The sequence below is a fragment of the Microcaecilia unicolor genome, chromosome 7 (genome assembly GCF_901765095.1).
Source record: "Microcaecilia unicolor chromosome 7, aMicUni1.1, whole genome shotgun sequence".
Classification (NCBI taxonomy): Eukaryota; Metazoa; Chordata; class Amphibia; order Gymnophiona; family Siphonopidae; genus Microcaecilia; species Microcaecilia unicolor.
The window spans coordinates 106,245,143-106,272,535 of record NC_044037.1 but is presented as its reverse complement, the minus strand read 5'-3'; the positions used below and the strand labels follow the sequence as shown (position 1 = coordinate 106,272,535).

General features: G+C 42.5%; 1 protein-coding gene across 1 annotated transcript in view; it reads right to left on the bottom strand.

The window, feature by feature from the left end:
• Positions 1-27,393, bottom strand: part of SEZ6L2 (seizure related 6 homolog like 2) — a 104,122-nt gene that overhangs the window by 13,716 nt on the left and 63,013 nt on the right. The window contains exons 12-15 of the mRNA XM_030210802.1: positions 20,687-20,883; positions 10,989-11,183; positions 8,484-8,675; positions 707-898 (exon numbers count right to left, since the gene is read on the bottom strand). Coding sequence (XP_030066662.1) covers positions 707-898; positions 8,484-8,675; positions 10,989-11,183; positions 20,687-20,883 — 776 coding nt within the window. The remainder of the gene's footprint in view (positions 1-706; positions 899-8,483; positions 8,676-10,988; positions 11,184-20,686; positions 20,884-27,393) is intronic.

Below are 27,393 nucleotides of genomic sequence, written 5' to 3'. Positions count from 1 at the left end.
TGTTTATAAGACATAGGCCTATATTAAGTGTTTAATGTAAATTTTAACCTGAACACACACTGTTAACACGAACCTTAAAAACCAGTTAGACCCTTTCTTACTAAGCATTTTCCCCATAGACACAAAATACATAGTAGATGACGGCAGAAAAAGACCTGCACGGTCCATCCAGTCTGCCCAACAAGATAAACTCATATGTGCTACTTTCTGTGTATACCTTACCTTGATTTGTACCTGTCCTTTTCAGGGCACAGATCGTATAAGTCTGCCCAGCACTATCCCCGCCTCCCAACCACCAGTCCCGCCTCCCACCATAAGTGAGTTATGCGTTTGCCACCTGCCAGCCAACTAATAGCTTGCTTTGAATACCGAGCCCAGAAAACCACTAAATCCAGTCTTCTTCTGATTGCTTGTCAGTTAATTTGTTCCCTACCCAAATATGGCAGTCAGCCATAATAAGTGAGGGAGGGCACTTTCATCTTCCAGGATTAGGGAGTAAAGGGGTCTTACTCTGGGGATATTGCAGAGGAAAAGAGAGGGAGCGGGTTTCAATTTTGTAGAGGGAGTCAGTGATTGAGTGAAAGCGAGGGTCTCCTCTTTGCAGAGGGTGTCTGTAAGGGAATGAAGTGTTATCTTTGAGGAAGTGAGGGAGGAGGAGCTTACCTTTGCAAAAGGGGTAGTTGAATGAGTGATGCAGGGTCCTTACCTTTACAGAGGGGTGGCTGGCTGTTCCATTGCGAAGGGTGCCCTGGTACGCATGTGATGGTCACCTCCCCTATTAGCTCAAAGCCCTCATAGCAGAAGAAGCGCAGAGATTCATCAGCCTGGTAGTGGTGTTTGTACAGCGTCTGGTAGCCATTCTCTGGCACTCCAGGGTTCATGCACGGCTCGTATTTCACTGTGGACATACCAACAGTAGTGAGTATAAAGCAAAAAAATTATCCAGACAGAATCAGTAACACAGCATCACAGACAGTCACAAGCTCATAAAGCCTATTTTCATCCTATTCCATTTTCATATTTATTTAGCATCCTCAAACCAAATGTAAAACTAGCTCAGCCAAGGGCAAAGAAAAGCCCCTGATATTCCAATAAAGGTAGCCCCAACACATTGAGGTAAATTCTATACAGATTGTTAAAATTTAGGCGCCAAAAAACTGGGAGCTAAGCTAGTATTCTGTAATGGCGGAGTTGTGCATTAAATCAGTTATAGAGTACTAGTGTAAGTCTGTAGTTACGTGCCAAACTGAGGCCCCGATGATCAAATCCCCCACGCTGTTCCAAACAGTGCTGGAAAATTAGCACCGAACATCGTGGGGCATTAACACCCTCATGATAAAAACTAATATAATGCAAATTTATACTCGTTATTAGTTTTGATCATCGGGAACTTCTACGGGAGGATTGTGCCTGGGCATGTGCCCAAGGCGCAATCCTCCCACAGAAGTTGTTTGACAGGTCTGGGCTGTCAAAGAAAAAAAAAAGCCCAGACGTGTCAAATGGGAGGTCTCCCCCGCATGCAAGGGGCTGGAGGTCCAGTGGACCTTCAGTCCCCCCTATCCCCCCCAAACAAGTTCCCTAGTGGCCAGTAGCCTTCTGCCCCCCACCCCCAGACACAGGGGGGCTGGAAGTCCAATGGACTTCCAGCCCCCCAACCCCCCCCCCCCCGACACAAGAGCATAGAGGAGCTGGAGCTCCGTAGCCCTCTTAACTCCCTAAAACCAAAAATGTCCCTGGTGGCCCAGTGGGCAACTCTACCCCTACCCCTCACCCACCCTGGTGGCCTAGTGCCCCCCCCCCCCAAACACCTCTATGGTATCTTTCAAAGGAGGGAGTAGACTCCCTCCTCATTCCAGTACCGCCTCCAAAATGGTGGCGCCCTGCCCAGTGCATCTTGGGATGTGCTGCGCAGGGCTTTCCTACCGTAACCACTAACGCCATGTTTATGGCTGGTGTAAATGCCAGTGCCTAAATGTGGTAGTTGAGCATAAATGCAATTATTCTAGAAAGTGCACACAAGAATAGTCTGAACACTCCTGACATGCCCATGCCTCTCCCACGTGAACATCCCCTTTGCAGTAGTATATGAGAGAAGTTAGGCGCGTTGTTTATAGAATAAAGACATATGTCTGTTATGTGTGCAACTGCCAATTAAAGACAATTAGTGCTTGTTAACACCAACTATTGGTATTTATCATCAATTATTTACTGCCAATTACAATTGAATTCTGCGATAAGCTGTGTTGAAGGTGTCAAGAGAGAGTTTTACACCATTCATTTCATTGGGTCTAGATCTACCCACTATTTTGCTGGAACCGACATTTGCCTGAGTTCTTCATGGTGCATAGTGTTATAGGACACATTAATTTGCAGACATGCTTTTGAGACTCCTGATACAGGCCTAGTGGCTGAAACACAGTCCGTGTCGAGTCTTGGATGTTAATAAATATTTGAACCTTTAGAGCATTGTCTGGTCATTGTTTTAGTCCCCTTTGCTGTGTTTGTGTCTGGAGTGGAGGAGTGGCTTAGTGGTTAGGGTGGGGGACTTTGGTCCTGGGGAACTGAGGAACTGAGTTCAATTCCCACTTCAGGCACAGGCAGCTCCTTGTGACTTTGGGCAAGTCACTTAACCCTCCATTGCCCCATGTAAGCCACATTGAGCCTGCCATAAGTGGGAAAGTGCGGGGTACAAATGTAACAAAAAAAAAAATTATATTAGATCACAATATATGCTATATATGGGAAGAACAATTTTCAAAGATATTTACAGGGCAATGAGCAATTTATATGCCTAAATTAGCTGTTGGAAAATTACCTTCCTTCAATACGTATGCTCATTTCTACAATGCAAGTACTTATAGCTATATTTAGAGGAGGTATTCCCCGGGGGTATGTTTAGGTCAACACTGCAGATTGCATTTTCAGATCTATGTACAGTACCCATGGATGAAAAAGTGTTCCCTTCCAAGGAGATGAACCACGCAGGGCCAAGGTTACAATTAAGTGAACTAGGTGGTCGCTTAGAATAACAAACTTTAAAGGACAGCAAAAAGTGCTCCCCCCCCCCAAAAAAAAAATGCTACAATGGTAGCAACTGGGTGAGGAAATTTAATTCAGCAACCCCTGTCCAACCACCTTCCCCTACCTGGGAAATTACAGTTCAGTAAGCCTGACGTCAGTACCAGGCAAAATAGTGGAAACTATTATAAAGAATAAAATTACGGAACACATAAATAAACAAGGTATAATGGGACAGAGTCAGCATAAATTTAGCGAAGGGAAGTCTTGCCTCACCAATCTGTTTCATTTCTTTGCAGGCATGAATAAGCATGTCAATAAAGGTGAGCCAGTTGATGTAGTGTATCTAGATTTTCAGAAAGCTTTTGACAAAGTTCCTTATGCGAGACTCCTGAGAAAAGTGAAGAGTCATGGAGTGGATTAGGAATTGGTTATTGGATAGAAAACAGAGGGTAGGGTTAAATGGATCTGTAGTGGGACCGGTGCTATTTAACATATTTATAAATGATCTGGAAATCGGTACGACAAGTAAGGTGATTAAATTTGCAGATGACACAAAACTATTCAAGGTTGTGAAAACACATGTGAACTGTGAAAAATTGCAGGAAGACCTTAGGAAATCGGAAGACTGAGCATACAAATGGCAGATTAAATTTAATGTAGACAAATGCACATGGGAAGAATAATCCAAATCATAGTTTCATGATGCTAGAGTCAGAAGCATAGCCAGGTGGGGCGCAGGGGGAGTGGTCGTTTCCCCAAACAGCTATTTAAAAAAATGGCGCCTATGCGCCTCAACCCAATAAATATTTTTTTCTGCTCCCTCCCGAGTCTTTAATCTTTTGCTATCTCTTCTGCTCGCGCTCTCCTGTCCGCAAGGTAACCTTTACTTCCCGAAGCGTTTTCCCTCCGGCACCGGTGGTTCACACAGTCAGCCTGCCAGCGTCAGGGCTTCTCCTCCGTCCTCAGGCATGTTCCACCTCTGCGGAAAACAGGAAGTTGCTTAGAGTAGGCGGGACACGCCTGAGGAGGAGAAGCCCCGACACTGGCAGGCTGACTGTGAATCGCCGGTGCCAGAGGGAGAACACTTCGGGAAGTAAAAAGTGACCATACAGATGGGAGAGATGGGCAGAATAGAGGGTGAAGCCAATTTGAGTAATCTATTTCCACCCCACCCCCACCCCACTCCCGCGCACCGTTCGGTTCAAAACAAGCAAGGAGGAGATAGGGACACAAAGAGGGCACTACTGGAAAGGGGGAGGAGGAGATAGGGACAGAGGGGCACTACTGGAAAGGGGGGAGTAGATAGGGACACAGAGAGGGCACTACTGGAAAGGGGGAGGAGGAGATAGGGACACAGAGGGGGGTGGTGCGTCAATATTATATTTTCAGTCACTAGGGACAGGCAAGCTCCCTGGAGTCCTACTGAAAATGTGGTAGGGAAAGAGCACCCCCACTGGCAAGAACAATAGATGGAGGACTACCGCTGATAGTGGTCCCCAAGAGAGAGGAGATGTGTCACAAAAGGTTTGGTGTAGACAGCAAACCTGTGTTTCTTTTACAACCATCACTGCCTACAAACTGGGAAGACCAGCAATCCTGAGAGGCAAGTACTGGTCCCTATTTCTACTTCCCTACGACTCCAATAATAACTGCTGCCTCCAACCGTAACTGAACATGTTGCAGGTCTGCTGTCCATAGGTTCAGTTTGCTATATAGTTTCTGAGCAGCATATTTGCAGGTTTTTGTGTTGCTTCACAGTATCTGGCAGTGGAGGGATTTTGTATTGCTATAACTGAGGTCACACCAGAATTTGAATATATATTTGTTTTGTTGTATGACAAATGAAAAATATAGGACTGATGTGTTACTTACAGCTTTTTGATATAGGGTGAGCAAATTCATACTAAACTTATAATTAAACAATGAAATATTTAGACATGCTTTATTCAGCTGTGAATTTTAGTGTTCAATGTGTCACATAGAAGAACGTTGTCTGTCAGGTGTGTCAGAACAGAAGAAAGGTTGAGAACCACTGGTTTAGAAAGGCCTGACTTGCCCTGACCACCCTGTAATTGCTTCTGCACTGCAGGAGACTAGCCATTTACATCTTCAGGCTTCTGGATTTTCTTTGGGCTGAGCCCTTCAGAAACTGGAATCAGGGTTTTGGGACTTGTTCCAGTTAAAATGTGGATGGCTTGTATTAAAAGTGATACTTGCTCCCTGAGCCTTGTGATAACTCCCCCCTCCCCCCCCTTGTACTCCAGAATTCACAAGAAAACAGAAACTGTTCAACCACAATCTACTTTACTAACATGTACTTGTTAACTGCACTGTGCAAGGTAGCATGTTTAGGGGTCCTTTTACTAAAGTGTAGTGCACACTAATGGATATAAGTGCCATGTTGCCCATAGGTATAAAATAGGACACAGTTTCAAGATGATTTGATATTGGGGGCATATGGATACTGTGAACTAAGAATAATGGACTGATAGGCTAAACTGAGATGGTGGAAGTCTGGGTTTGAAATATTTTACATCACAGATAAGTGTTTGATTATCTCCCATGTTTGAAATTATAAGTGTTAATATTTTTGATTTTTTGATTTACTTTAATTTTGGGGGTTCGATTTGGGGTATGGCTATGTTATTGGTTCTCGATATTATTTCCTTGGGATCTGATTTTTAAAGTAGTGGTTTTCTCTGGATTTTTGGAGTTTTTATACTGAGGATATTTCAATTGACTGTAATCACACCCTGGATGGTTGATGCTCATTTTATTAAACTTCATTTGTTTATAACCTTTCACATAACCTTAATCCAATCAGATAGTGGTTAACACAATATTGTGGAATATTGATTTCAATTACTCCAACATTGACTGGATAAATGCTACATCAGGGAGCATCTGGTCCAGGAACTAACACATAAGCACTGTCAAGCTAGATGCAAAGCATTGATAAAGAAGACTAAAAGAGAACATGAAAAGAAACTTGCAGCAGAGGCAAGAACTCATAGTAGCAACTCTTTCAGGTACATCAGAAGCAGAAAGCCTGCAAGGGAATCCGTGGTACCGTTAGATCATGATGGAGCAAAAGGGGCACTAAGGGAGGACAAGCACATAGCAGAGAAACTGAATGAATTCTTTGTTTCAGTCTATACGGAAGAAGAAGTAAGAGATCTACCTATACCAGGAATGGTTTTCAAGGGTGATGATGTGGAGGAAATGAAAGAAATCTTGGTGAACCTGGAAGGCGTATTGAGCCAATCGACTTATTAAAGAATAGTAAATCACCTGGACCAGATGGCATGTATCCAAGGGTATTGAAAGAACTCAATCATGAAATTGCTGATCTGCTGTTAGTAATCTGAAGCCTGACTTTAAAGTCGTCCATAGATTAGAGGGTAGATGATGTGACGCCAATTTTTTAAAAGGGTTCTGGAGTGATTCGAAAATTACAGACTGGTAAACCTGATGTCAGTGCAGGGTAAAATAGTGGAAACTATTATAAAGAATAAGATTATGGAACACATAAATAAGCATGGCATAATGGGACAGAGTCAGCATGGTTTTAGTCAAGGGAAGTCTTGATCACCAGTTTGCTTCATTTCTTTGAAGACATGAATAAACATGTGGATAAAGGTGAGCCAGTTGATGTAGTGTATCTAGATTTTCAGAAAGCTTTTGACAAAGCTCCTCATGAGAGGTTTGGACAAGATCCTGGAGGGAAAGTCCATAGACTGCTATTTAGACAGATATGGGGGAAGCCATTGTTTTTCCCTGGGATCAGTAGCTACTTGCTACTATTTGGGTTTCTGTCAGGTATTTATGACCTGAATTGGCCACTGTTGGAAAAAGGATACTGGGTAGATGGACCATTGGTCTGACCCAGTATGGTAATTTTTACATTCTTATGTTCTTGAAAAGTAATACAATACAATAATTGTATTATTCTATTGTATAATGGGGAATAGCAATTGTATTGCTATTCCCCAATAATCTAGTTCAGTGTGGTTCAGAATAACAAAGAGCTAGAACAACACTAGGATACATTACAGAGTAAATAAAAGTTATCAGTTAAAAAGTCAATAACATTTAGAAAATGCAAAGTTTATAGTTAAAAGTACCCATGGATTTTGTCCTAAGGAAGTCAATTTGAAAATTGCCTCACATAAAGCAGTGTACTACATTTTATTTATTTATTTACTACATTTATATCCTGCCTTTATCCAAGGTGGGTAACAAAAATCCACATAAATATTCATTAAACATAAAACAATCCACAATAAGAACAATACTTAAAATTCTCCTAAAAACAAACAAACAAAAAAAAAACAATGTTACAGAAGTCTTCAATTGTCCAAAAAAACTTTTACAAACAAATTTGTCTTCAGTGAACGTTTAAATTGTTGAATATTATCACATGATCTCAAGTATCCAGGCAAAGCATTCGATAAAGATGGAGCAGCAATAGACAAAGCTCGTATTTTTGTCTCTACATAATGATACAACTTAGAAGAGGGTAAACAAAGCTGATAAGATGTCTCAGATCTTAATACTCGTTTTAGTTTATATAATTGCAAAACATTATGAAAATAAGCTGGAACCATCCCATATATACATTGATGAATCAATACAAGAATCTTAAATTGAACTCTACACATTACAGGAAGCCAGTGTAATGTTTTCAATACTGGAGTATTATGTTCGAACTTTGAAACTCCAGTAATATTGTATATTATATTATATTATATTTCTTACATATATTAGTGTATATTTTTGATATTACATTTTACTAAACTGTCTTTATAATAATAGAACAGATCCCGTATCTACCCCCCAGATGCAGCAGCTTTTGGATTTCGGCAGCTGGCTGGTATGCAGGATGCTGAGGTTGGTACTTAGTTTTATATATGGCTTGAAAAATGGACTGATGAGGGTAGTGGGTGTGGAGGAAAAAAGTCTGGACGTAACAGACAGACTCAACCCGCCTTCTGATGGTCCTTAAAAATATTAGTATTATACTAAGTACTGAATATGTATTGTAAGTATTGTGGAATGGGTAGACGTGAATCATTTGTTTACTCTTTCCAAAAATACTAGGACTAGGGGGCATGCAATGAAGCTACAAAGTAGTAAATTTAATATGAATCGGAGAAATGTTTTCTTACTCAACATGTAATTAAACTCTGGAATTCGTTGCCAGAGAATGTGATAAAGGCGGTTAGTTTAACAGGGTTTAAAAAAGGTCTGGACAGCTTCCTAAAGGAAAAGTCCATAGACCATTATTAAATTGACTTGGGGAAAATCCACTGCTTATTTCTGGGATAAGCAGCATAAAATGTATTGAACTTTTTTGGGATCTTGCCAGGTATTTGTGACCTGGATTGACCACTGTTGGAAACAGGATGCTGGGCTTGATGGACCTTTGGTCTGTCCCAGTGTGACAATATTTATGTACTTACACACACACTTGGGCACTCGGTCGCTCCACTTGGGGGTACCCGTGTCCCGGTTGTAGCAGGTCAGGGTGCCGGTTCCCTCGATGGTGTATCCCTCATTGCAGGAGTACTGCACTTGTGAACCAATAGAGAAACGCTGGTCTGAAATCCGCCGCACCCCATTCCCAATTTCTCCAGGATCTGCACAGTTAAGGACTGAGACACCAAGGAAAAGAAAGACAGAGAAGGAGAGAAGATTTATTATTAAAAAATAAAAGATATTTCAGTTTTAACATATAGAGACTTCTTCTCTATGAGGGTAGCAGAGACCTCTAGTGGCTGGAATTTGACTTTTCTGGAACAAGGAAAGGCTCACCTGACCAGTAAAGAAATGGAAGGAGGAGAACTCTTTTGTAAGGAACATATGATTGATATAAAACCCCAGTCCTAGAACTATGTAAGAGGGGTAGGACGAATCTCGCTGTGTCAGATGGGTATAGATTAAGGATCACGTTACGTTGTGAGGCCACTTGCATTGGGTCAGGTCTTATTACATGGCAAGGGTATGGAGGGAGGGGAAGGTGGGGGGGAGGGTTTAGGGTTCATATTCTGACCATTCAGATGCCAGAAGAAACACCACAGAGGCGACCTGGTAGCCGAAGGGTCATAAGAGTGAAGGCCCTTTGCAGCATCTTACAATGAAGGGCATAAAAGTTCCTGCCAATAAGAAGTTTGGTGTATAGTTGATACCAAGAGGTTAGGTATTGGAATACCGACAATTTGGTTCTCTGGAGGGTATGGAGCAGTTGTATGTCGGCAATGTTGAAGCGTTATGAGATATACTTTATTATATGTATCTGAATGTAGGGAAGGGGAAGGGTGATGGGGTGAAAATGTAAAATGCATGGGAACATTGTTATGAGTTAGATATACTATCTTTGTGGTTTGATTTGTGATTATGTATAAGTTTTACGATGCTCAATAAACAGATTTAAACATAAAACCCCAGTCCTTTTTGAATGTCGTTCTCTTTGACTCCTGCTTCCCCAGCCATCGTACCACACAGTAAGGGAAAGAAGGTCTTTGGCTAGCCCAGCCATCGTGCTTGGAGGAGAAAGGAGTAAAGAGCAGTGACAGGATTTCTGAGGTCACTAAAGCGAGTTTCTGGTAGTATTATATAATGCCTTGGGTACACCTAACTGCGTGGTAGAATTGGCACTAAATATGTCCCATTGTACTGCCTAACCGAGGCACCAAGTTATAGCATTTCCTCCTGTAAATTTTATGATGTTGATGCTATTTTGTTTATCTACTTCTGCCTATAGTTTGATAAAGTTATGAAGTTGAGAAATCTGATTTTGAGTAAATCAGTGGTTCAGAGCCCAGTTCTGGCCTGGATTGAGTTACTGTGTACCACTGCAGTGAAGACAGTGTTGTCAACAGCCCCCTAGTGAATACTGGTCTCAACCTGAACTCACCAGCAAACCTCATATAGTTTAATATTGGTAATTCATCTAAACTGATCCAGATGAGAAAAGGTTACAAACAAAATTAATTTCTAAAGAACATAGGCAAAGGGATGGGCTAGGTGACCTCTTGATGTTCTCACCAAGCCCTGTCTATGATGTATTTTGCAACTTAATACAATCAATGGTATTAAGCCATTTAGATTACTGCAACGGAATTTATGCAGGTTGTAAAGAACAACTAATTAAGAAACTTCAGACCGCACAGAATACAGCAGCCAGACTGATATTTGGAAAATCAAAATCTGAAAGTGCCAAACCCCTTCGTGAAAAATTGCATTGGCTTCCCACCAAGGAACGTATTGCATTCAAGGTTTGCACTCTGGTCCACATGATTATTTATGGCGAAGTTCCTGGATACATGTTGAATCTCATAAATCTACCACCCAGAAATAGTACTAGCCTTTCCTGAACTTACTTAAATTTGCATTATCCAGACTGCAATGGACTTTGATACAAATCAACTTATGCATCCAGCTTTTCTTACATAAGTACACAACTGTGGAACGCTCTGCTCAAAACCATGAGATCTATCCATAACCATCTTAACTTCAGGAAATTACTGAAAACCGACTTGTTTAAGAAGGCCTACCCCCCTGACCCAAGTTAACTTTCTTCTTCCTGCGACACAGCAAAACTGTGGACCATATTGGACTTCTATCACCACCCCCTCTTTATTTCTTTGTTGCCTTATACTTATGTTTCTTACATGTTTACTACTATATTCTGTATTAGTATTTTACTGAACCTGAGCCTGCCTCTTCGGTATTGTGTAAGCCACATTGAGCCTGCAACTGAGTGGGAAAATGTGGGATATAAATATGTCAAATAAAATAAAATGATTCTAGATGACTTTTGTGGTCTTTTACAACTCTAGTGTCAGTATGATTCCAGAAGTCATTGTGAGGCTCTTTTTTATCCATCTTTCAAAGATTGTAGATGACTTCCTTGTGTCCCTTCTGGTCTGGAGAACCGATGTGAAGGAGAGAGGAAAAACACTCACTCTTCTCACAGCTGGGTGAACTGTTGCTCCAGGAGAGATCCCATTGGCAGGTGAGGATGTCAGAGCCCACAATGTCATAGCCTGGGTCACACTGATAAGTTACAACTGTGCCACGAATGAGATCAGGGTGTGAGGGCGTCTTCCAGCCAAACTCAATCTCTGGCAGATCAGGGCAAGTATCATTCCGGGGGACTTCTGCAAAGGGGGAAGAGAAAGAAAAGGTGAGAAGAGATAGACAGACACAGCAAGAAAACACACATAGAGACAAGGGAGAGAGAAAGAAACAAACAAAGAAAGAAAGAAATATGAAAGAGTATAGAAGAAAGAGGGGAAGAACAGTGAAATTATTATGTGTAATTGTAAAGCTCTAAGAAATGCAGCTCAGCGGAGTCACACACATGGGGCCCAGCACATGACAGCACTGCATGTATTGTTAGAAGAATGTGTTCAGAGTTTTCTAGAACAATTGTTTGAGCATTCATCATCAAGCTAGATGGGGACCTCATTTTTGTCCTTTAGCCTTTTTTGAAGCCATAAACATGGAAATATAAAGGTACAAAGACAATGCTGAAAAACAAAAGAAATGGACCCTAGAGGGTCTAAACTGGATTTCACTTTACATACAACTTAGCCTTTGTTACCTGGCTAAAGGCATAATTTGAATCCCAAGATGTAGTGTCAAGGCAGTGTTTGGTAAATGTATGATCGGATTTCCATAGTGCAATCTTGCAAATCTCTTCTAAGCTGGTAGACCTTAAATTGGCAACTGATGTTGCCATGACTCAAATAGCTTGGGCTTTGACATATCCTTTCATGGTAAACCTCACCAAGGAATAATAAGAAATCCGATCTACTACCCAACTTGAAACCATATATTCTCTTGAGGCTAGAGTAGCAAACTTGGTGGCGCTGAGGGAGACAGAGAGGTACATAGAGGAGGCCTACAGGAATGTTGCAGAGAAGTCCCACCTCCAGTCTGGCAGCCCCTGGGCTGCCTTGGAGGAGGAAGGTCTTCTAAAAGGAGAGCATCACCCTGGTGCAGCTGGAAGTAATCCTGTAGCCAGAACCAGCCCACCAAGGGATGCAATGTCCTCTCTCACCAAGGATGTGTCTCCAGGAGCTTCTGGCCAGGCGGAAAGGGTTAGGACTTCTGTTGTAGTTATTAGGCATATAGATATCTGGGGGGCTGGTGGACCTGGTCACTTGCCTGCCTGGTGCAAAGGTGGTGGACATCACGCGTCACCTAGATAGGATTTTAGATAGTGTTGGGAAGGAGCCAGCTGTCCTGGTACATGTGGGTACCAATGACATAGGAAAATGTGGGAGGGAGGTTCTGGAAGCCAAATTTAGGCTCTTAGGTAAAATGCTCAAATCCAGAACCTCTAGGGTTGCTCCCCATTCCTTGCGCAGGGCCCAAGAGACAGGCAGAGCTCTGGAGTCTCAATGCGTGGATGAGGCAATGATGCAAGGAGGGGGGGTTTTAGATTTGTAAGGAACTGGGCAACATTCTGGGGAAGGGGGAGCCTATTCTGGAATGATGGGCTCCACCTTAACCATTGTGGGACCAGGCTGCTGGCATCGGCATTTAAAAAGGAGATAGAACAGCTTTTAAACTAGAACCTGAAGGAAGACTAACAGTCATTCAAAAGCATATGGTTCGGAACAAGGTATCTTTCATAGATATCACCAAAACAAGGAAGATAGGGTATTCTGATAGTGAGGTTGCAGTACTACTACTACTACTACTTATCACTTCTGTAGCGTTACAAGGCATACGCAGCGCTGTACACCATACACAAAAAGACAGCCCCTGCTCAAACAGCTCACAATCTAAATAGGACAGGCAAACAGACAGAACAACTAAGAGGTAAGGGAATTAAAGAGGTAGGGATAAAAGGTACAGGGCAAGTGAGTGGTGGTTAGGAGTCAAAAGCAGCGCCAAAGAGGTGGGACTTTAGCATGGATTTGAAAACAACCAAAGATGGGGCTAGACGTACAGGCTCGGGAAGTTTATTCCAAGTGTGAGGCGCAGTGAGATAAAAGGAACGGAGTCTGGAATTAGCAGTAGAGGAGAAGGGGACAGACAACAGAGATTTATCCACAGAACGGAGTACTCGAGGGGGGACATAGGGAGAGACAAGAGTAGAGAGGTACTGTGGAGCAGTAGAGTGAATGCACTTATAGGTCAGTAAGAGAAGTTTGAATTGAATGCGGAAACGGATAGGGAGCCAGTGAAGTGACTTGAGGAGAGGGCTAATGTGAGCATAGCGACTCTGGCGGAAAATGAGTCGTGCAGCAGAGTTTTGGACTGATTGAAGAGGAGAGACATGGCTAAGTGGGAGGCCAGTGAGAAGCAGGTTGCAATAATCTAGGCGAGAGGTGATAACAGTGTGGATAAGGGTTCTGGTAGAGTGCTCAGAAAGGAGGGGACAGATTTTGCTGATGTTATAAAGAAAGAAACGACAGGATTTGGCAATCTGCTGAATGTGAGCAGAGAAGGAGAGAGAGGAGTCGAAGATGACCCCAAGGTTACGAGCTGATGAGACAGGGAGAATGAGAGTGCCATCCACAGAAATAGAGAAAGGGGGAAGAGGAGAGGTGGGTTTAAGGGGAAAGATGAGAAGCTCGGTTTTGGCTATGTTAACTTTCATATGACGTTGAGACATCCAGGCAACAAAAACTTCGTTTGCCAGTTCCCATTCCTCCGGGTCGATTTGATGTCTGCTGAGGAAATCGGCTTGCACGTTGCTCTGACTGGCTATGTGAGCTGCGGACAGCAGCTCTAGGTGGTGCTTGGCCCAGTTGCAGATCTGAGACGCCTTCGCAGCCAGGGACCTGCACTGAGTGCTGCCCTGGCAATTGATGTACGCCACTGCTGTTGTGTTGTCCGACAGAACTCGGACAGGAAGACCCTTCAGTGTCCTGTGGAAGGCCAGAAGAGCCTGAAATATCGCTCTCAGTTCCAAGCGATTGATGGACCATCACACTTCCGCGGTGGACCACAGACCCTGAGCATAGCGTCCCCGGCAATGAGCTCCCCAGCCTGAAAGGCTGGCATCCGTTATCACCAGACACCAAAAAGGAAGAGCCAGTGGCATCCCCTGCCGCAACCTGCTGTTGGAAAGCCACCAATCCATTCTGTGCTGGGCCGCAGGAAGCCACCGTAGTCTGCGTTGGTATTCCTGAGAAATCGGAGACCACTGCTGAAGCAGAGCAAGCTGCAGCAGTCTCATGTGAGCTCTCACCCAGGGAACCACCTCTATGGTGGCCGTCATTGATCTCAGGAGCTGAACAAAATCCCAAGCTCGAAGGCGAGGCATCCGCAGGAGCAGGCGGCCCTGATTCTGAAGCTTGAGCCGCCTGCTTTTGGGAAGAAAAACAAACCCTGAAGCCGTGTCAAACCGGACCCCCAAATACTCAAGAGACTGAGAGGGGGGTCAGGTGACTTTTGGGCATATTGACTACCCAGCCCAGAAACCATAGTAGATCAGGTGTCCTTAAATAAAAATCAACAAAAGATTGCAATTTCATAGTCAAGTACTGAGCATGATGTAAATAGGAACAACAAACATAGTTTGAAATGTCTATATGCGAATGACAGAAGCCTAAGAAATAAGATGGGAGAGTTAGAATATATTGCACTAAATGAAAAATTAGATATAATAGGAATCTCTGAGACCTGGTGGAAGGAGGATAACCAGTGGGACACTGTCATACCAGGGTACAAATTATTTCGTAGTGATAGGCTGGATCGAATTCGTGGAGTGGTAACATCAGGGCCGTGCTGATGCAATAAGCGCCGCTGCCCTGCCGTCCGTCTGCACACTTGCAAAATCTTTCACCTGAACTATCTCCGCTGCCCTCCCCTTTTCATGCAAAGGAGCAGTATTAATTGAGGCAGGCACACACTTCAAGTTACGTGAGAATACAACCAGATTGCTATTTATGCTTCGTTTTGGGGCTAGCTCCTCAGTCAGGGTGAGTTTCAGAGCTTGAAACAGCATTCAAATTAAAGAGAACCTGAAATTTTAAAAGTGCTAAAAATAAGTTTTAAAAGTATTTGCCTTAAATCTAATTGCAGAATTCAGGTGCTGGGAGTCTGTACTTGGTTGTCATGCTCAGATTTGTTTAAATCATATGCAAATTAGTCCGGTGTTTTTCACTAAACATTCCCATGAGTGTCTGTATGTTAATCTGCATTCAAATAGAGCTCTCTGATTGGATGATCAGCTTCTGTTAAGAAATCTGCCCGGGAAGTGAACAGAGTGAGCGCTGTCCTTTGCCAAGAGAGACATCCAGCTGTGACTTCCTGTGTTTGTTGACTGAAGTTATAAAAGAGTGCCTGATTGTGGTAAATGAGAAAATATAAGTGAAAAGAGATTGGTGGCGATTGAAGTTTCTCTAGTGAGAAAAGGATCTGAATATTTCAGGATTACTTGAAGTTTATGAAGAATAGAAAAGGGTGAATTTCAGTTTAAGAGTGTTTAAATCCTATAAACTATATAAAGGCTAGGTAGATTTAAGTGACTGTAAGCAAGGAAACCTTAATATTTGATCTGAAATAAATATTTGATCTGAGATAGTTGATCAGAGATAAATGTTTGATCTGAATTATATCCTTTGGTGCAAAGGAGATTAGAATGCAATAGAGTATTTCTTTCTGTTTACCAGTACAGTCAAATAATTCCATTCCACTTAAATAATTTTTTGTTATATACAGTGGGGGAAATAAGTATTTGATCCCTTGCTGATTTTGTAAGTTTGCCCACTGACAAAGACATGCGCAGCCCATAATTGAAGGGTAGGTTATTGGTAACAGTGAGAGATAGCACATCACAAATTAAATCCGGAAAATCACATTTTGGAAAGTATATGAATTTATTTGCATTCTGCAGAGGGAAATAAGTATTTGATCCCTCTGGCAAACAAGACCTAATACTTGGTGGCAAAACCCTTGTTGGCAAGCACAGCGGTCAGACGTCTTCTGTAGTTGATGATGAGGTTTGCACACATGTCAGGAGGAATTTTGGTCCACTCCTCTTTGCAGATCATCTCTAAATCATTAAGAGTTCTGGGCTGTCGCTTGGCAACTCGCAGCTTCAGCTCCCTCCATAAGTTTTCAATGGGATTAAGGTCTGGTGACTTGCTAGGCCACTCCATGACCCTAATGTGCTTCTTCCTGAGCCACTCCTTTGTTGCCTTGGCTGTATGTTTTGGGTCATTGTCGTGCTGGAAGACCCAGCCACGACCCATTTTTAAGGCCCTGGCGGAGGGAAGGAGGTTGTCACTCAGAATTGTACGGTACATGGCCCCATCCATTCTCCCATTGATGCGGTGAAGTAGTCCTGTGCCCTTAGCAGAGAAACACCCCCAAAACATAACATTTCCACCTCCATGCTTGACAGTGGGGACGGTGTTCTTTGGGTCATAGGCAGCATTTCTCTTCCTCCAAACACGGCGAGTTGAGTTCATGCCAAAGAGCTCAATTTTTGTCTCATCTGACCACAGCACCTTCTCCCAATCACTCTCGGCATCATCCAGGTGTTCACTGGCAAACTTCAGACGGGCCGTCACATGTGCCTTCCGGAGCAGGGGGACCTTGCGGGCACTGCAGGATTGCAATCCGTTATGTCGTAATGTGTTACCAATGGTTTTCGTGGTGACAGTGGTCCCAGCTGCCTTGAGATCATTGACAAGTTCCCCCCTTGTAGTTGTAGGCTGATTTCTAACCTTCCTCATGATCAAGGATACCCCACGAGGTGAGATTTTGCGTGGAGCCCCAGATCTTTGTCGATTGACAGTCATTTTGTACTTCTTCCATTTTCTTACTATGGCACCAACAGTTGTCTCCTTCTCGCCCAGCGTCTTACTGATGGTTTTGTAGCCCATTCCAGCCTTGTGCAGGTGTATGATCTTGTCCCTGACATCCTTAGACAGCTCCTTGCTCTTGGCCATTTTGTAGAGGTTAGAGTCTGACTGATTCACTGAGTCTGTGGACAGGTGTCTTTCATACAGGTGACCATTGCCGACAGCTGTCTGTCATGCAGGTAACGAGTTGATTTGGAGCATCTACCTGGTCTGTAGGGGCCAGATCTCTTACTGGTTGGTGGGGGATCAAATACTTATTTCCCTCTGCAGAATGCAAATAAATTCATATACTTTCCACAATGTGATTTTCCGGATTTAATTTGTGATGTGCTATCTCTCACTGTTACCAATAACCTACCCTTCAATTATGGGCTGCTCATGTCTTTGTCAGTGGGCAAACTTACAAAATCAGCAAGGGATCAAATACTTATTTCCCCCACTGTATATGAGGGAGTAGTATCTGGATTTATTGTAAATCAAATTGATTCCATTTATAGGAATTCATATTCACCTTCATGCATTCATCTGATATTATCTTTTAAGGATGAAGTTTTATTTTATGTTCACTCTGTCTCTTGTGAGCTGAGCACAGTTAGTTTCCTTGGCTGGCACGACTACATATTAAAGGTATTTTGATACTGTGTGAAGTTTTACCACAGACGGGTGACATATATAAAACATTCTCCTTGGATAGGATGTGATATGTGAAAATACATTTTGCTTTAATGAAATTGCTAAACTTTAGAGTCAGAGACTTATCAATGAGGGATACATACAGTGCTATTTTTTCCTTACTTGCCTGCTCCCTTCTGTTCCTGCTCTGCTGGACGGGGGGGGGGGGTGCCAACAGATAGTCTGCAGGGGGGCACCAGAGACCCTAGGCACGGCCCTGGGTAACATTATATGTTAAGGATGGCCTTGAATCAAATAGATTGAAAATTCTGCAGGAAACAATACACATCTTGGAATCCCTATGGATTGAAATTCCATTTGTAAAGGGGAAAAGGATAGTGATAGAAGTGTACTACCGTTCACCTGGCAAAGATGGTCAGACAGATGTAGAAATGTTATCAGAAATTAGGGAGGCTAATAAACTGGGGAACACAATAATAATGGGTGATTTCAATTACCCTGATATTGACTGGGTAAATATATCAAGGCATGCTAGGGAGGTAAAATTCCTTGACAAAATCAAGGACTGCTTTATGGAGCAGCTGGTACAGGAGCCAGCAAGAGGAGGAAAAATTCTAGACCTAGTCCTTAGTGGAGTGCATGATCTGGTGCAGGAGATAATGGTGCTGGGGCCACCTGACAACAGTGATCATATATTATGATCACTGTTGTCAGTGATGCATTTACTCCAAAGCCAATATCAATCATATTATGGATATTGGCTTTGGAGTAAATGCATACAGGAAATCCAATACATTAGCATTTAACTTTCAAAAAGGAGACTATGGTAAAATGAGAAGAACAGTGAAAAAAAAAACATAGAAGAGTGGCTTCGAGGGTCAAAAATTTACATGGCGTGGATGCTGTTCAAAAACACCATCCTGGAAGCCCAGGCCAAATATATTCAGTGTATCAAAAAAGGAGGAAGGAATACCAAATGACAGCTGCCATGGTAAAAAATAAGGTGAAGGAAGCTATTACAGCTAAAAGATTTTAGGTATATTAAAAGCAAGAAGCCAGCAAAAGAATTGGTTGGACCGCTAGATGACCAAGGGGTAAAAGGGGATCTCAGGGAAGATAGCCATAGTGGAGAGATTAAATGAATTCTGAGATACCGGTGCCAGAAAAGATATTCAAAGCTGACAAGTTGGAGAAACTGAATGAAATCTCTATAAACCTGGAAGATATAATAGCACAATTTGACAAATTGAAGAGTAGCAAATCGCCTGGACTGGATGGTATTCATCCCAAAGTACTGATAGCATTGAAAAAAGAACTCACAGAACTATTGTTAGTAATAAGTAATTTATCTTTAAAATCAAGTATGGTACCAGAAGATTGGAGGGTGGCCAATGTAACACCGATTTTTAAAAAAGGTTCCAGAGGAGATCCGGGAAATTATAGACCTGTGAGCATGATGTCGATGCCGGACAAAATGGTAGAGCCTATAATAAAAAACAAAATTACAGAGCATATTCAAAAGCATGGATTAATGAGACAAAACCAACATGGATTTAGTGAAGGGAAATCTTGCCTCACCAATCTATTACATTTCTTTGAGGAGCTGAACAAACATGTGGATAAAGGTGAGCCGGTTGATATTGTGTATCTGGATTTTCAAAAAGCATTTGACAAAGTACCTCATGAAAAACTCCAGAGGAAACGAGAGTCATGGGATAGGAGGTAATATACTATTGTGGATTAAAAACTGGTTAAACGATAGAAAACAGAGAGTAGGGTTACATGGTCAGTATTCTCATTATATAAGTATTGCCACACTTTGACAGACCAAAGGTCCATCAATGGAGAGGGATAGATAGTGGGGTTCCCCAGGGGTCTGTGCTGGGACTGTTGCTTTTTAACATATTTATAAATGATCTAGAGATGGGAGTAACTAATGAGGTAATTACTTTTGTTGACTACACAAAGATATTCAAAGTTGTTAAATCGCAAGAGGAATATGAAAAATTACAAGAGGACCTTACGAGACTGGGCATCCAAATGGCAGATGATTTCCCTCCACTTGTGAAGGGGAAGGTAGTCTGAGTGATGTACAAGAATCAAACAAAAAAAAAAAGCCTACTCCAGTATTAATACACCATCTCCATTGAAAATTAACAATTGGTGTACCTCATCTCTAAAATATGCCAAAAAACAATACCAAAATACAATACCTGTTATGGGCAGGTTCTGAAAAGCAACTTATGTCCTTTATTCAATACCTCAATACTTGTCATACATCTCTAGGTTTTGATTATTCATATCATACTTCAAAGATTTCTTTTTTGGATGTTCCAGTACAACTCGACCAGGGTGGCAGTAAGTGCTCCCTCGAAATGGCCGCGTGGCAAGTGTGAACGTTTCGCACGGCCATTTCATTTTTGGTTATTTTCACCCACTGCAGTAAAAGGGGCCCTGGTGCATGGCAAAAACAGCCACCATGGCTAGCGCATGGCCCCTTTTACAGCAGCTTAGTAAAAGGACCCCCTAGATAGAGAAATGACTACAGTACCTAAATACAACTTTCCTTAAGGGACCAATGAAAAGGTAAGAGTTAAATCTCTAGGTATAAAATGTGATTAAGAATGATCACTGTGTGGATTGTGAGGTTCTGAGTGTCACAATTGTCCCAAGGATCCAAAAATGTATCCCTTCCCTGTCCTACTCCCCATCAGAGGAACCCAAGGAGCTGCATTGGGTGCATCATGTCTCAGGAGCTCCTTAATAATCCTGTCTTCAGTGCAGGGTCACAAGATGGGGCCAGATTATTAAAAATGAAAAAACTTTGACGAGAAAGAGCTTATCAGGTAGACGCCCATTGAGTTGCTTCTCAGATACACCAAAGAATATCCAATTGGTAGCTGGACAGGCAGCATGAGGAATACAAAGATGCGCATGTGAAAGCTTTTTCTAATTAGTTCTGCTGACAGTGTTCTGAGGACACATGATGAGATCATATGATCTATGTGTGTGACTTCTTTAGAATCTGGTTATGAAATTAAAAAATATATATAAGTGGAAAGACAGAAAGAAGATGGAGAGAAGGGCTAGTTAACATGGGATAGAAATGGGAAAGTAGTATAAAGCAAACAGTGGATGTAAGAGATTCAGGGGTGACAACCATTTTCCCCAGCCCACCACCCTCCTTGCCACTCTACCTTTAAAGTGGACAATAAAACCCTGGCTGAGTCCAAAGAGGGGGTCATTTGCATCAGACTGCAACTGGACAGTGACATCATTGGCGGAGGAGAAGATCTTGAAGCGCTGGTGAACACCCATGTACTGGCCCAGGATACGTGCTGTGAGGTCATCACCATCAAAGACTGTGAGGCTGTCACTCTTTCGGATATTCAATCTGCAGCACAGATGGAAAGGATCCCAAGACAAGCCAAGAAAAATTACCACAGTCTGAAGACCTCAGGCTATATCCTCACCTCTCCAAGCTGCTCTGTTCATGTTGGCCTTCCTGTAGGAATTCTATTCTGCATAGCACATTTTCTTAAGATATTTATCCTATGAGAGACCATTGGCTGCAGTTCTATCTGCTTTGCAAAACATAAGCTGGACGATATTCAACCAGCAGTAGTCAGCATATTTTTGGCCGCTGCTGGCATTATTTCCAGATATTCAAAGCTGGTCCATGTCTGGGCATTGGAATGATTATCCAGGCATACATGGCCAGATAACATTTATGCGGTAAGTGCAATATGCAGTCCTTGACAGCATAAGTTGAACTGCATAGAGGTAGGACAGCTTTTTATGCGGCCCAAATTACACAGTTACCTTATGTGGTTAAGTGCTGAATATTGGCTCTTAAGTGCCGACTGCCTGCAAATTAGCCAGTTTTGGCTTAGGCACTAAGCACAGATATTCAACAGCACAATCTGGTTAAGTGCTGCTGAATATTTGCGGTTAGTCCTGGACAAGATATTTAAAGGGTCTGGAGCCTCTTCTGGCCATTTAAATCACTTGGAATATTAAATGGAAGAATAATAAGCTACAATGATGTTTTGGGGGCATATTCAGACTTCAGTGGCAGCATTTTTTAAAAAATACTGGTCACAATTGGCTGAATTAGACTTGATATTCAGATTTGGCCCCTATCCCGGTACTAGCATTGGAGCAGATGCTGGACGTTACCTGGGTACTGCCATTTCAGTAGAAGTCCATAAATCTGGATGCTGGAAATCTGGAACCGAGAATCCAGACACTTCAAGTTTTCTTACCGACCACCCAAGAATCCGGAAAACCAACTGGGAATCCAGACTCCCTCCTCCCCCACAAGGTACACTCTCCCGGCCCTGCACGCTTTCACTTTCTCAGGCCCCCAAAACCCACTCCCCCTTGTGGCTATGCCTTCTCTCTCCTTCCCTCCCTCTCCCTCCCCGCATGATCCGGTGTCTTTCCCTCCACTCCTGGTTCTGCCCACTTGTTCCCTCTCTAACCTGGTCCTGAAGTCTTTGCAGTGCCAACGGCACCAGCAGTCTTACTCACTGGCTGCCTCTGGCATGCAACAGACCTTTCCCCTCTGACCCATACCTGGAAGGGGCAGTATGAGTCAGAAGAGAAAAGCCCATTGCAAGCTGGAGGCAGCCAGTGAGTAAGGCTGCCTCTGCCGCTGGCACTGCAAAGACTTCAGGACTTCAGGTTAGAGAAGGAACAAGTAGGCAGGACCAGAAGTGGGGGAAAAGACACTGGATCATGTGGGGAGGGAGGGAAGGAAGGGGGAGGTGTAGCCATGGTGGGGGGCTGATGCTCCTGTCCCCGAACCCCGAGCAGTCCAGATTTTTGGACGTGTATTGTATTCAGAATGCAAACTCTAACTACTCGATTAACGTAAGACAGCCTTTTTCTTGGCTACCCTAGGACTGCCCCAGTGCTAACAGAGAGTGTGCCACAGCGGTCAGAGCAGATATACAGTGACACTCTTCAGTTAAGAACTGCTGAATAGCTGCTTCCTGTCTAGTCTGCATGGCTTAATGGGGCAGGAGCCTCTCCTGCCCAATTAAACCACCCTGATAATTAACCCCTTCATTTCTCTGCCTTGAAATGTTCTTTAAGAATTTCAAGTACACATTCATGTCATACATAATGGGTGTTAAGGATTAACCCAAATCTATGTCTGAACGGATTGATACTATCCATATAGTAAGGGGTTGGGTTTGGGGTAGAGCAAAGTTTGACTTTCAAACTATCCAGATAGTGGCAATATTCATCTTCTATTCAGATAAATTATACATTTATTTTAGGCCTCAGAACTAATCATATAGTGTCAGTCCCATATAATACCATATAGCAGTGGTCACCATGTAATAGATATATTCAGTGCCACTGATTATATATATGAAGAGCCTCTTTATAATTGGGTACCGCATTTATGTGCCTCTTGAATACATAAATGTACAGATTATTAGCATTTATACATAAGTGCATACTTACCTGTATGCGCTATTCTATAAGGGCGTGTTAACTGGCAAAGGGCTAGATTCTATATATCACAATCACACCAAAAAAATCAGCACTGAAAAAAAATATGCCTAGGCATATTCTATAAAGTACACCTAAATTTAGACGTACTTTATAGAATGCGACAAAATTTCCATGCAGTTTATAGAATACGTCGAGCGCTCGTCCACTCAACTAAATTTAGTCATGGTCAGTTATGCCAAGTAAAACTTGGTGTCAATGCCAACACCTAATTAGGCGCAGACCGGGTGTATTCCATAACAACATGCATAAATTTTAGAAACGCTCACAACCCGTCCATTCGATGCCCTTGGCCATGCCCCATTTTCAACTATGTGACTTAGAATTTACACACATCACATTACAGAACATGCTTAGACAGTTGTGCGTGTAAATTCTAATTAATGCCAATTAGTGTCACTAATTGCTTGTTAATTGGCAATTATTGGCGCTGAGTGGCTTGTTAACTAATTAAGTTGCACATGCAAATCCAGAATACCCCCAGATTTGCACACGCAACTTAAGTCGCACTATATAGAATCCAGGGGACAGTGCCTAAATGCAAGGGGGTGTACACATGGGTGGAGCATGGGCAGGATATGGGTGGGGCTTCCATTTCCAGGTGCAACTTCCAGAGTATTGTCAAGTACTGTCAGTTACGCTTGTCCCTGTTCCATTTACGTGATTTCAGTTATGCCAGGTCTATGGCATGTAAATGTAACGCACACTGATACCAGGCTATGCTAGCATTTTATAATGGAATCTGGATGCTCAAATGTTTATGCTTATCTTTACTGAGATTTGATAAAACTACCCCAGTTGCACAACAAATCAGGTCGATGAACAATATAAAATAGTAACAATGGGCTTCATTTCAAGGAGATTTAAACTTTATGCTTTTTGTTCAAGATATTGACTGATTGTTGGTAATGCTGCCTTCCCTCCAGGGATGGAGTCCGGGGGCTTCAACCGATGGTCCAGGAAGGGTATAATTACTCTTATATTTTGGGCTCTGATGATCCTGTCATTGATTTTTGATCAACTTAAAACTATATTTATAATCTTCTCTCCACTGACTGGTATTCTTGTTAGCAGCTCTCTCACTATATTCATCCTTTATTGAACGCCTACCTGGAAGACTTCTTGGAATTTCTTTTTGATGAATGTTGACCCTTACCGGCAGTTATAAAATGGTTAACAGGACTTTACTATGAAAGTTATCAAAAAAGCATTTCACCTATCTTTATACAAAAGATTATTTAACATTGGATCAAGGATTTTGGCTCTTATTCTTCAGACCACCTTCTTTGCAGTCTGAAGCAGGGATCTCTCCTTGCTGAAAGTGTGTCTTTGCAGGAGCTACATTTCAAATTTCTTCTACGACTGTACGTTCATCCATCTAGAGCACAGAAGACGGGTCTTCCATCTGATGGGACCATGTGGGGAACCATCAGCTTCCTATAAACATTGTATATGGGATTGCCCCCATATATGGACCTTTGGGCAAGCGATCTGGACGTTTCTAGCAACTCTTTATAACAGTGACTGGACAGCTGCTCCCTCACATTGCTTACTGATTGATGTTTCAGATATTCAAGAGGGCACCCATATTTAAGGACTCTTTTTAAGGAAAGTCTCATTGATTGGGAAGCATTGTATTCTTTTGCAGTGGATTCATATAGACCCCCCCCCCCCCCCAATGCTCACTCAGTGGCATAATCGGATGTACAAGCTACTGGGGATGGAGCGTTTATCAGTGGACTCTCGGAACTCGAAAAATAAGAAAACATTCCTTCGCCTCTGGTCACCATATGTTGCCACTCTAGCAACCTGAGTTTGCTCAGCATTGTTAGATACTTTGACTGTGTAATCCTAGTAGTTCTGTATTGGAGGGAGGTTGCTTTACTGGGGAAGATCTCCTTTTTTGAATCTACAAATTCGAAGTTCTTTTGGGTCACAGGGGACTGAGGTAGGTAGGGGTGGGGAGTTTCTGGGGTGGGGTTTGAGAGATATTACTCTGAGTTTTGTTACTTCTGTTTGCTTTGTTATAATAATAAAAACATATTTCTCATAAAATAGCAACAAAGTAACACAGAAAGGAATTCCATTAAACATAGGATAGAAGTTATCATTCATTCAAATAGATCCATACAAAAAATTAGGTGGGAACCTATTTGTCAACCAACCTGGCCAATTACAGGGAAGAAAAAAAAACATTTCAGTCAAAAGCTACTGAAAAAAGTTGTGTCTTTAGTGCTTTCTTAAAATTAGTAAAAGATAGCTCTGATCATAGAGCAAGTGGAAGATTAAGGAGCCAAAAAGTAAAAAGCACTCTTTCGCGTGGCTGCCAGGTGTGCTTGAAGTGAACTGGAGAGAGTCAATCTATGATCACTCAGGGAGCGTAATAGGCGAGTAGGGGAGTAGGGAATAGTTAGTGGCTAAATATTCTGGAAAGCCAGTATGAAGGGCCTTATAGGTCAGAGTCATTATAGAACTGGTGGGCCTAAATTGAGGTGCTCACACAACTGATTCCATAGTGGCACTAAATATACAATAACACCGGATTCTATAGAGGTTATCTAGCATTGGATGCTGGAATTTGAACATGGATCCAAGATCAGCAAGCAACTCAATTGATTAAGGGGTAATAACAAGCACCAAGCAGGTATTTAATTGGTATTACCAAGCACTTAATTGGAGTTGCATTCGGATCTCCTCTGCACACTATGCTATAACTTGGCGCTTAACTTTTCTGCACACAACCAAAAAGGGGGCATGGCCATAGGAGGGACCTGGGCGGGTCATGGCTGTTCCCAAAAGTTAGATTGCCTCAGGTACAAACTTAGATTGTGAGCCCTCCTGGGACAGAGAAATATCCAGTATACCTGAATGTAACTCACCTTGAGCTGCTACTGAAAAAGGTGTGAGCAAAATCTAAATAAATAAAATAAAATAATAAATAGATGCCATGTTATAGAACAATACCTATCTGTGTCTAACTTTGGATGCTGTAGTTACGTCTGATAGAATCATGCACAAGTCCAGCACCCACGGTTAGGCACAACCTGAGCACTATGCTAGTATTGTATAAAGATTGGGCACCCTTTATAAAATATGGGTTTTGCACAGTCTTTCTGGCACCTAATGTCCAAAGTGGAAACAGGAGCAAAACCTCTACAGGAAACCAAAGAAAGCCAAAAAAGGAGTAGAGGATGACACAATGACTGCCCGATGAGGAGTAGAAACTTGAAAATTCTTTATTGAAGCACCAAAGACTTGACGCGGGGCCATGTTTCGGCAGACACAGCCACCTGCTTCAGGGGTCACAACAAACACTCTGGTAGCTAGAATGCTATTTAAAGTGTCTGGTGCAACAGCTAAATGCTTTACAACAAGAGTCACAACACTGTGCACAAAATGTGCAATGTATAAAGCAAATGCAAACACCAAAATCACCACCGCAACTGGTGGGCCGCATAAAAAGCTGTCCTATCTTTATGCGGTTCAGCTTATGTGGTTAAGTGCTGAATATTGCACTTAACTGCATAAGTGTTATCTAGCCACATATGCCTGAAGGAAATTAGTAGGACCCACATCTCAAGGCTGGTCTCAGAAAGGCAGGATGTAGCTGACACTTCTGGGGAGGTGGCATGGCCAAGTTACATCTCATCAGACAGGACCATGGTGTGATGGAGACACCATTATCAGAAGTCAGTAAGCTCAGGAACCTGACAGGACCCACAGCTCAAGACCCACATTAGAGATTAGGGCTCTTCAGCTTGGAAAAGAGATGGTTAAGGGGGGGATATGATTGAGGTCTATAAAATCCTGAGTGGTGTAGAATGGGTAGAAGTGAATTGATTTTTCACACTTTCAAAAAGTACAAAGACCAGGGGACACACAATGAAATTACATGGAAATTCTTTTAAAACAAATAGGAGGAAATATTTTTTCACTCAAAGAATAGTTAAGCTCTGGAACTCGCTGCTGGAGGATGTGGTAACAGTGGTTAGTGTATCTGTGTTTAAAAAGGGTTTGGACAAGTTCCTGGAGGAAAAGTCCATAGTTTGAGATAGACATGAGGGAAGCCACTGCTTACCCTGGGATTGGAAGCATAGAATGGTGCTACTAATTGAGTTTCTGCCACGCACTTGTGACCTGGATTGGCCACTGTTGGAAGCAGGATACTGGGCTAGATGGACCATTGGTCTGACCCAGAATGGCTATTCTTATGTTCTTATGAGTTTTAAGTCCCATTTTTTTGTGAATGCTTTTGGTTGCTTGATGCTTGGCTCGGGAGTGTGAGAGTGGCAGCTGTATGCGATGAGCAGTTCTTCTGTCCCTTGGTTGTGCATGTCGCATTATTCTTTGAATGATGAGGATATCTTTCCTTTTTATA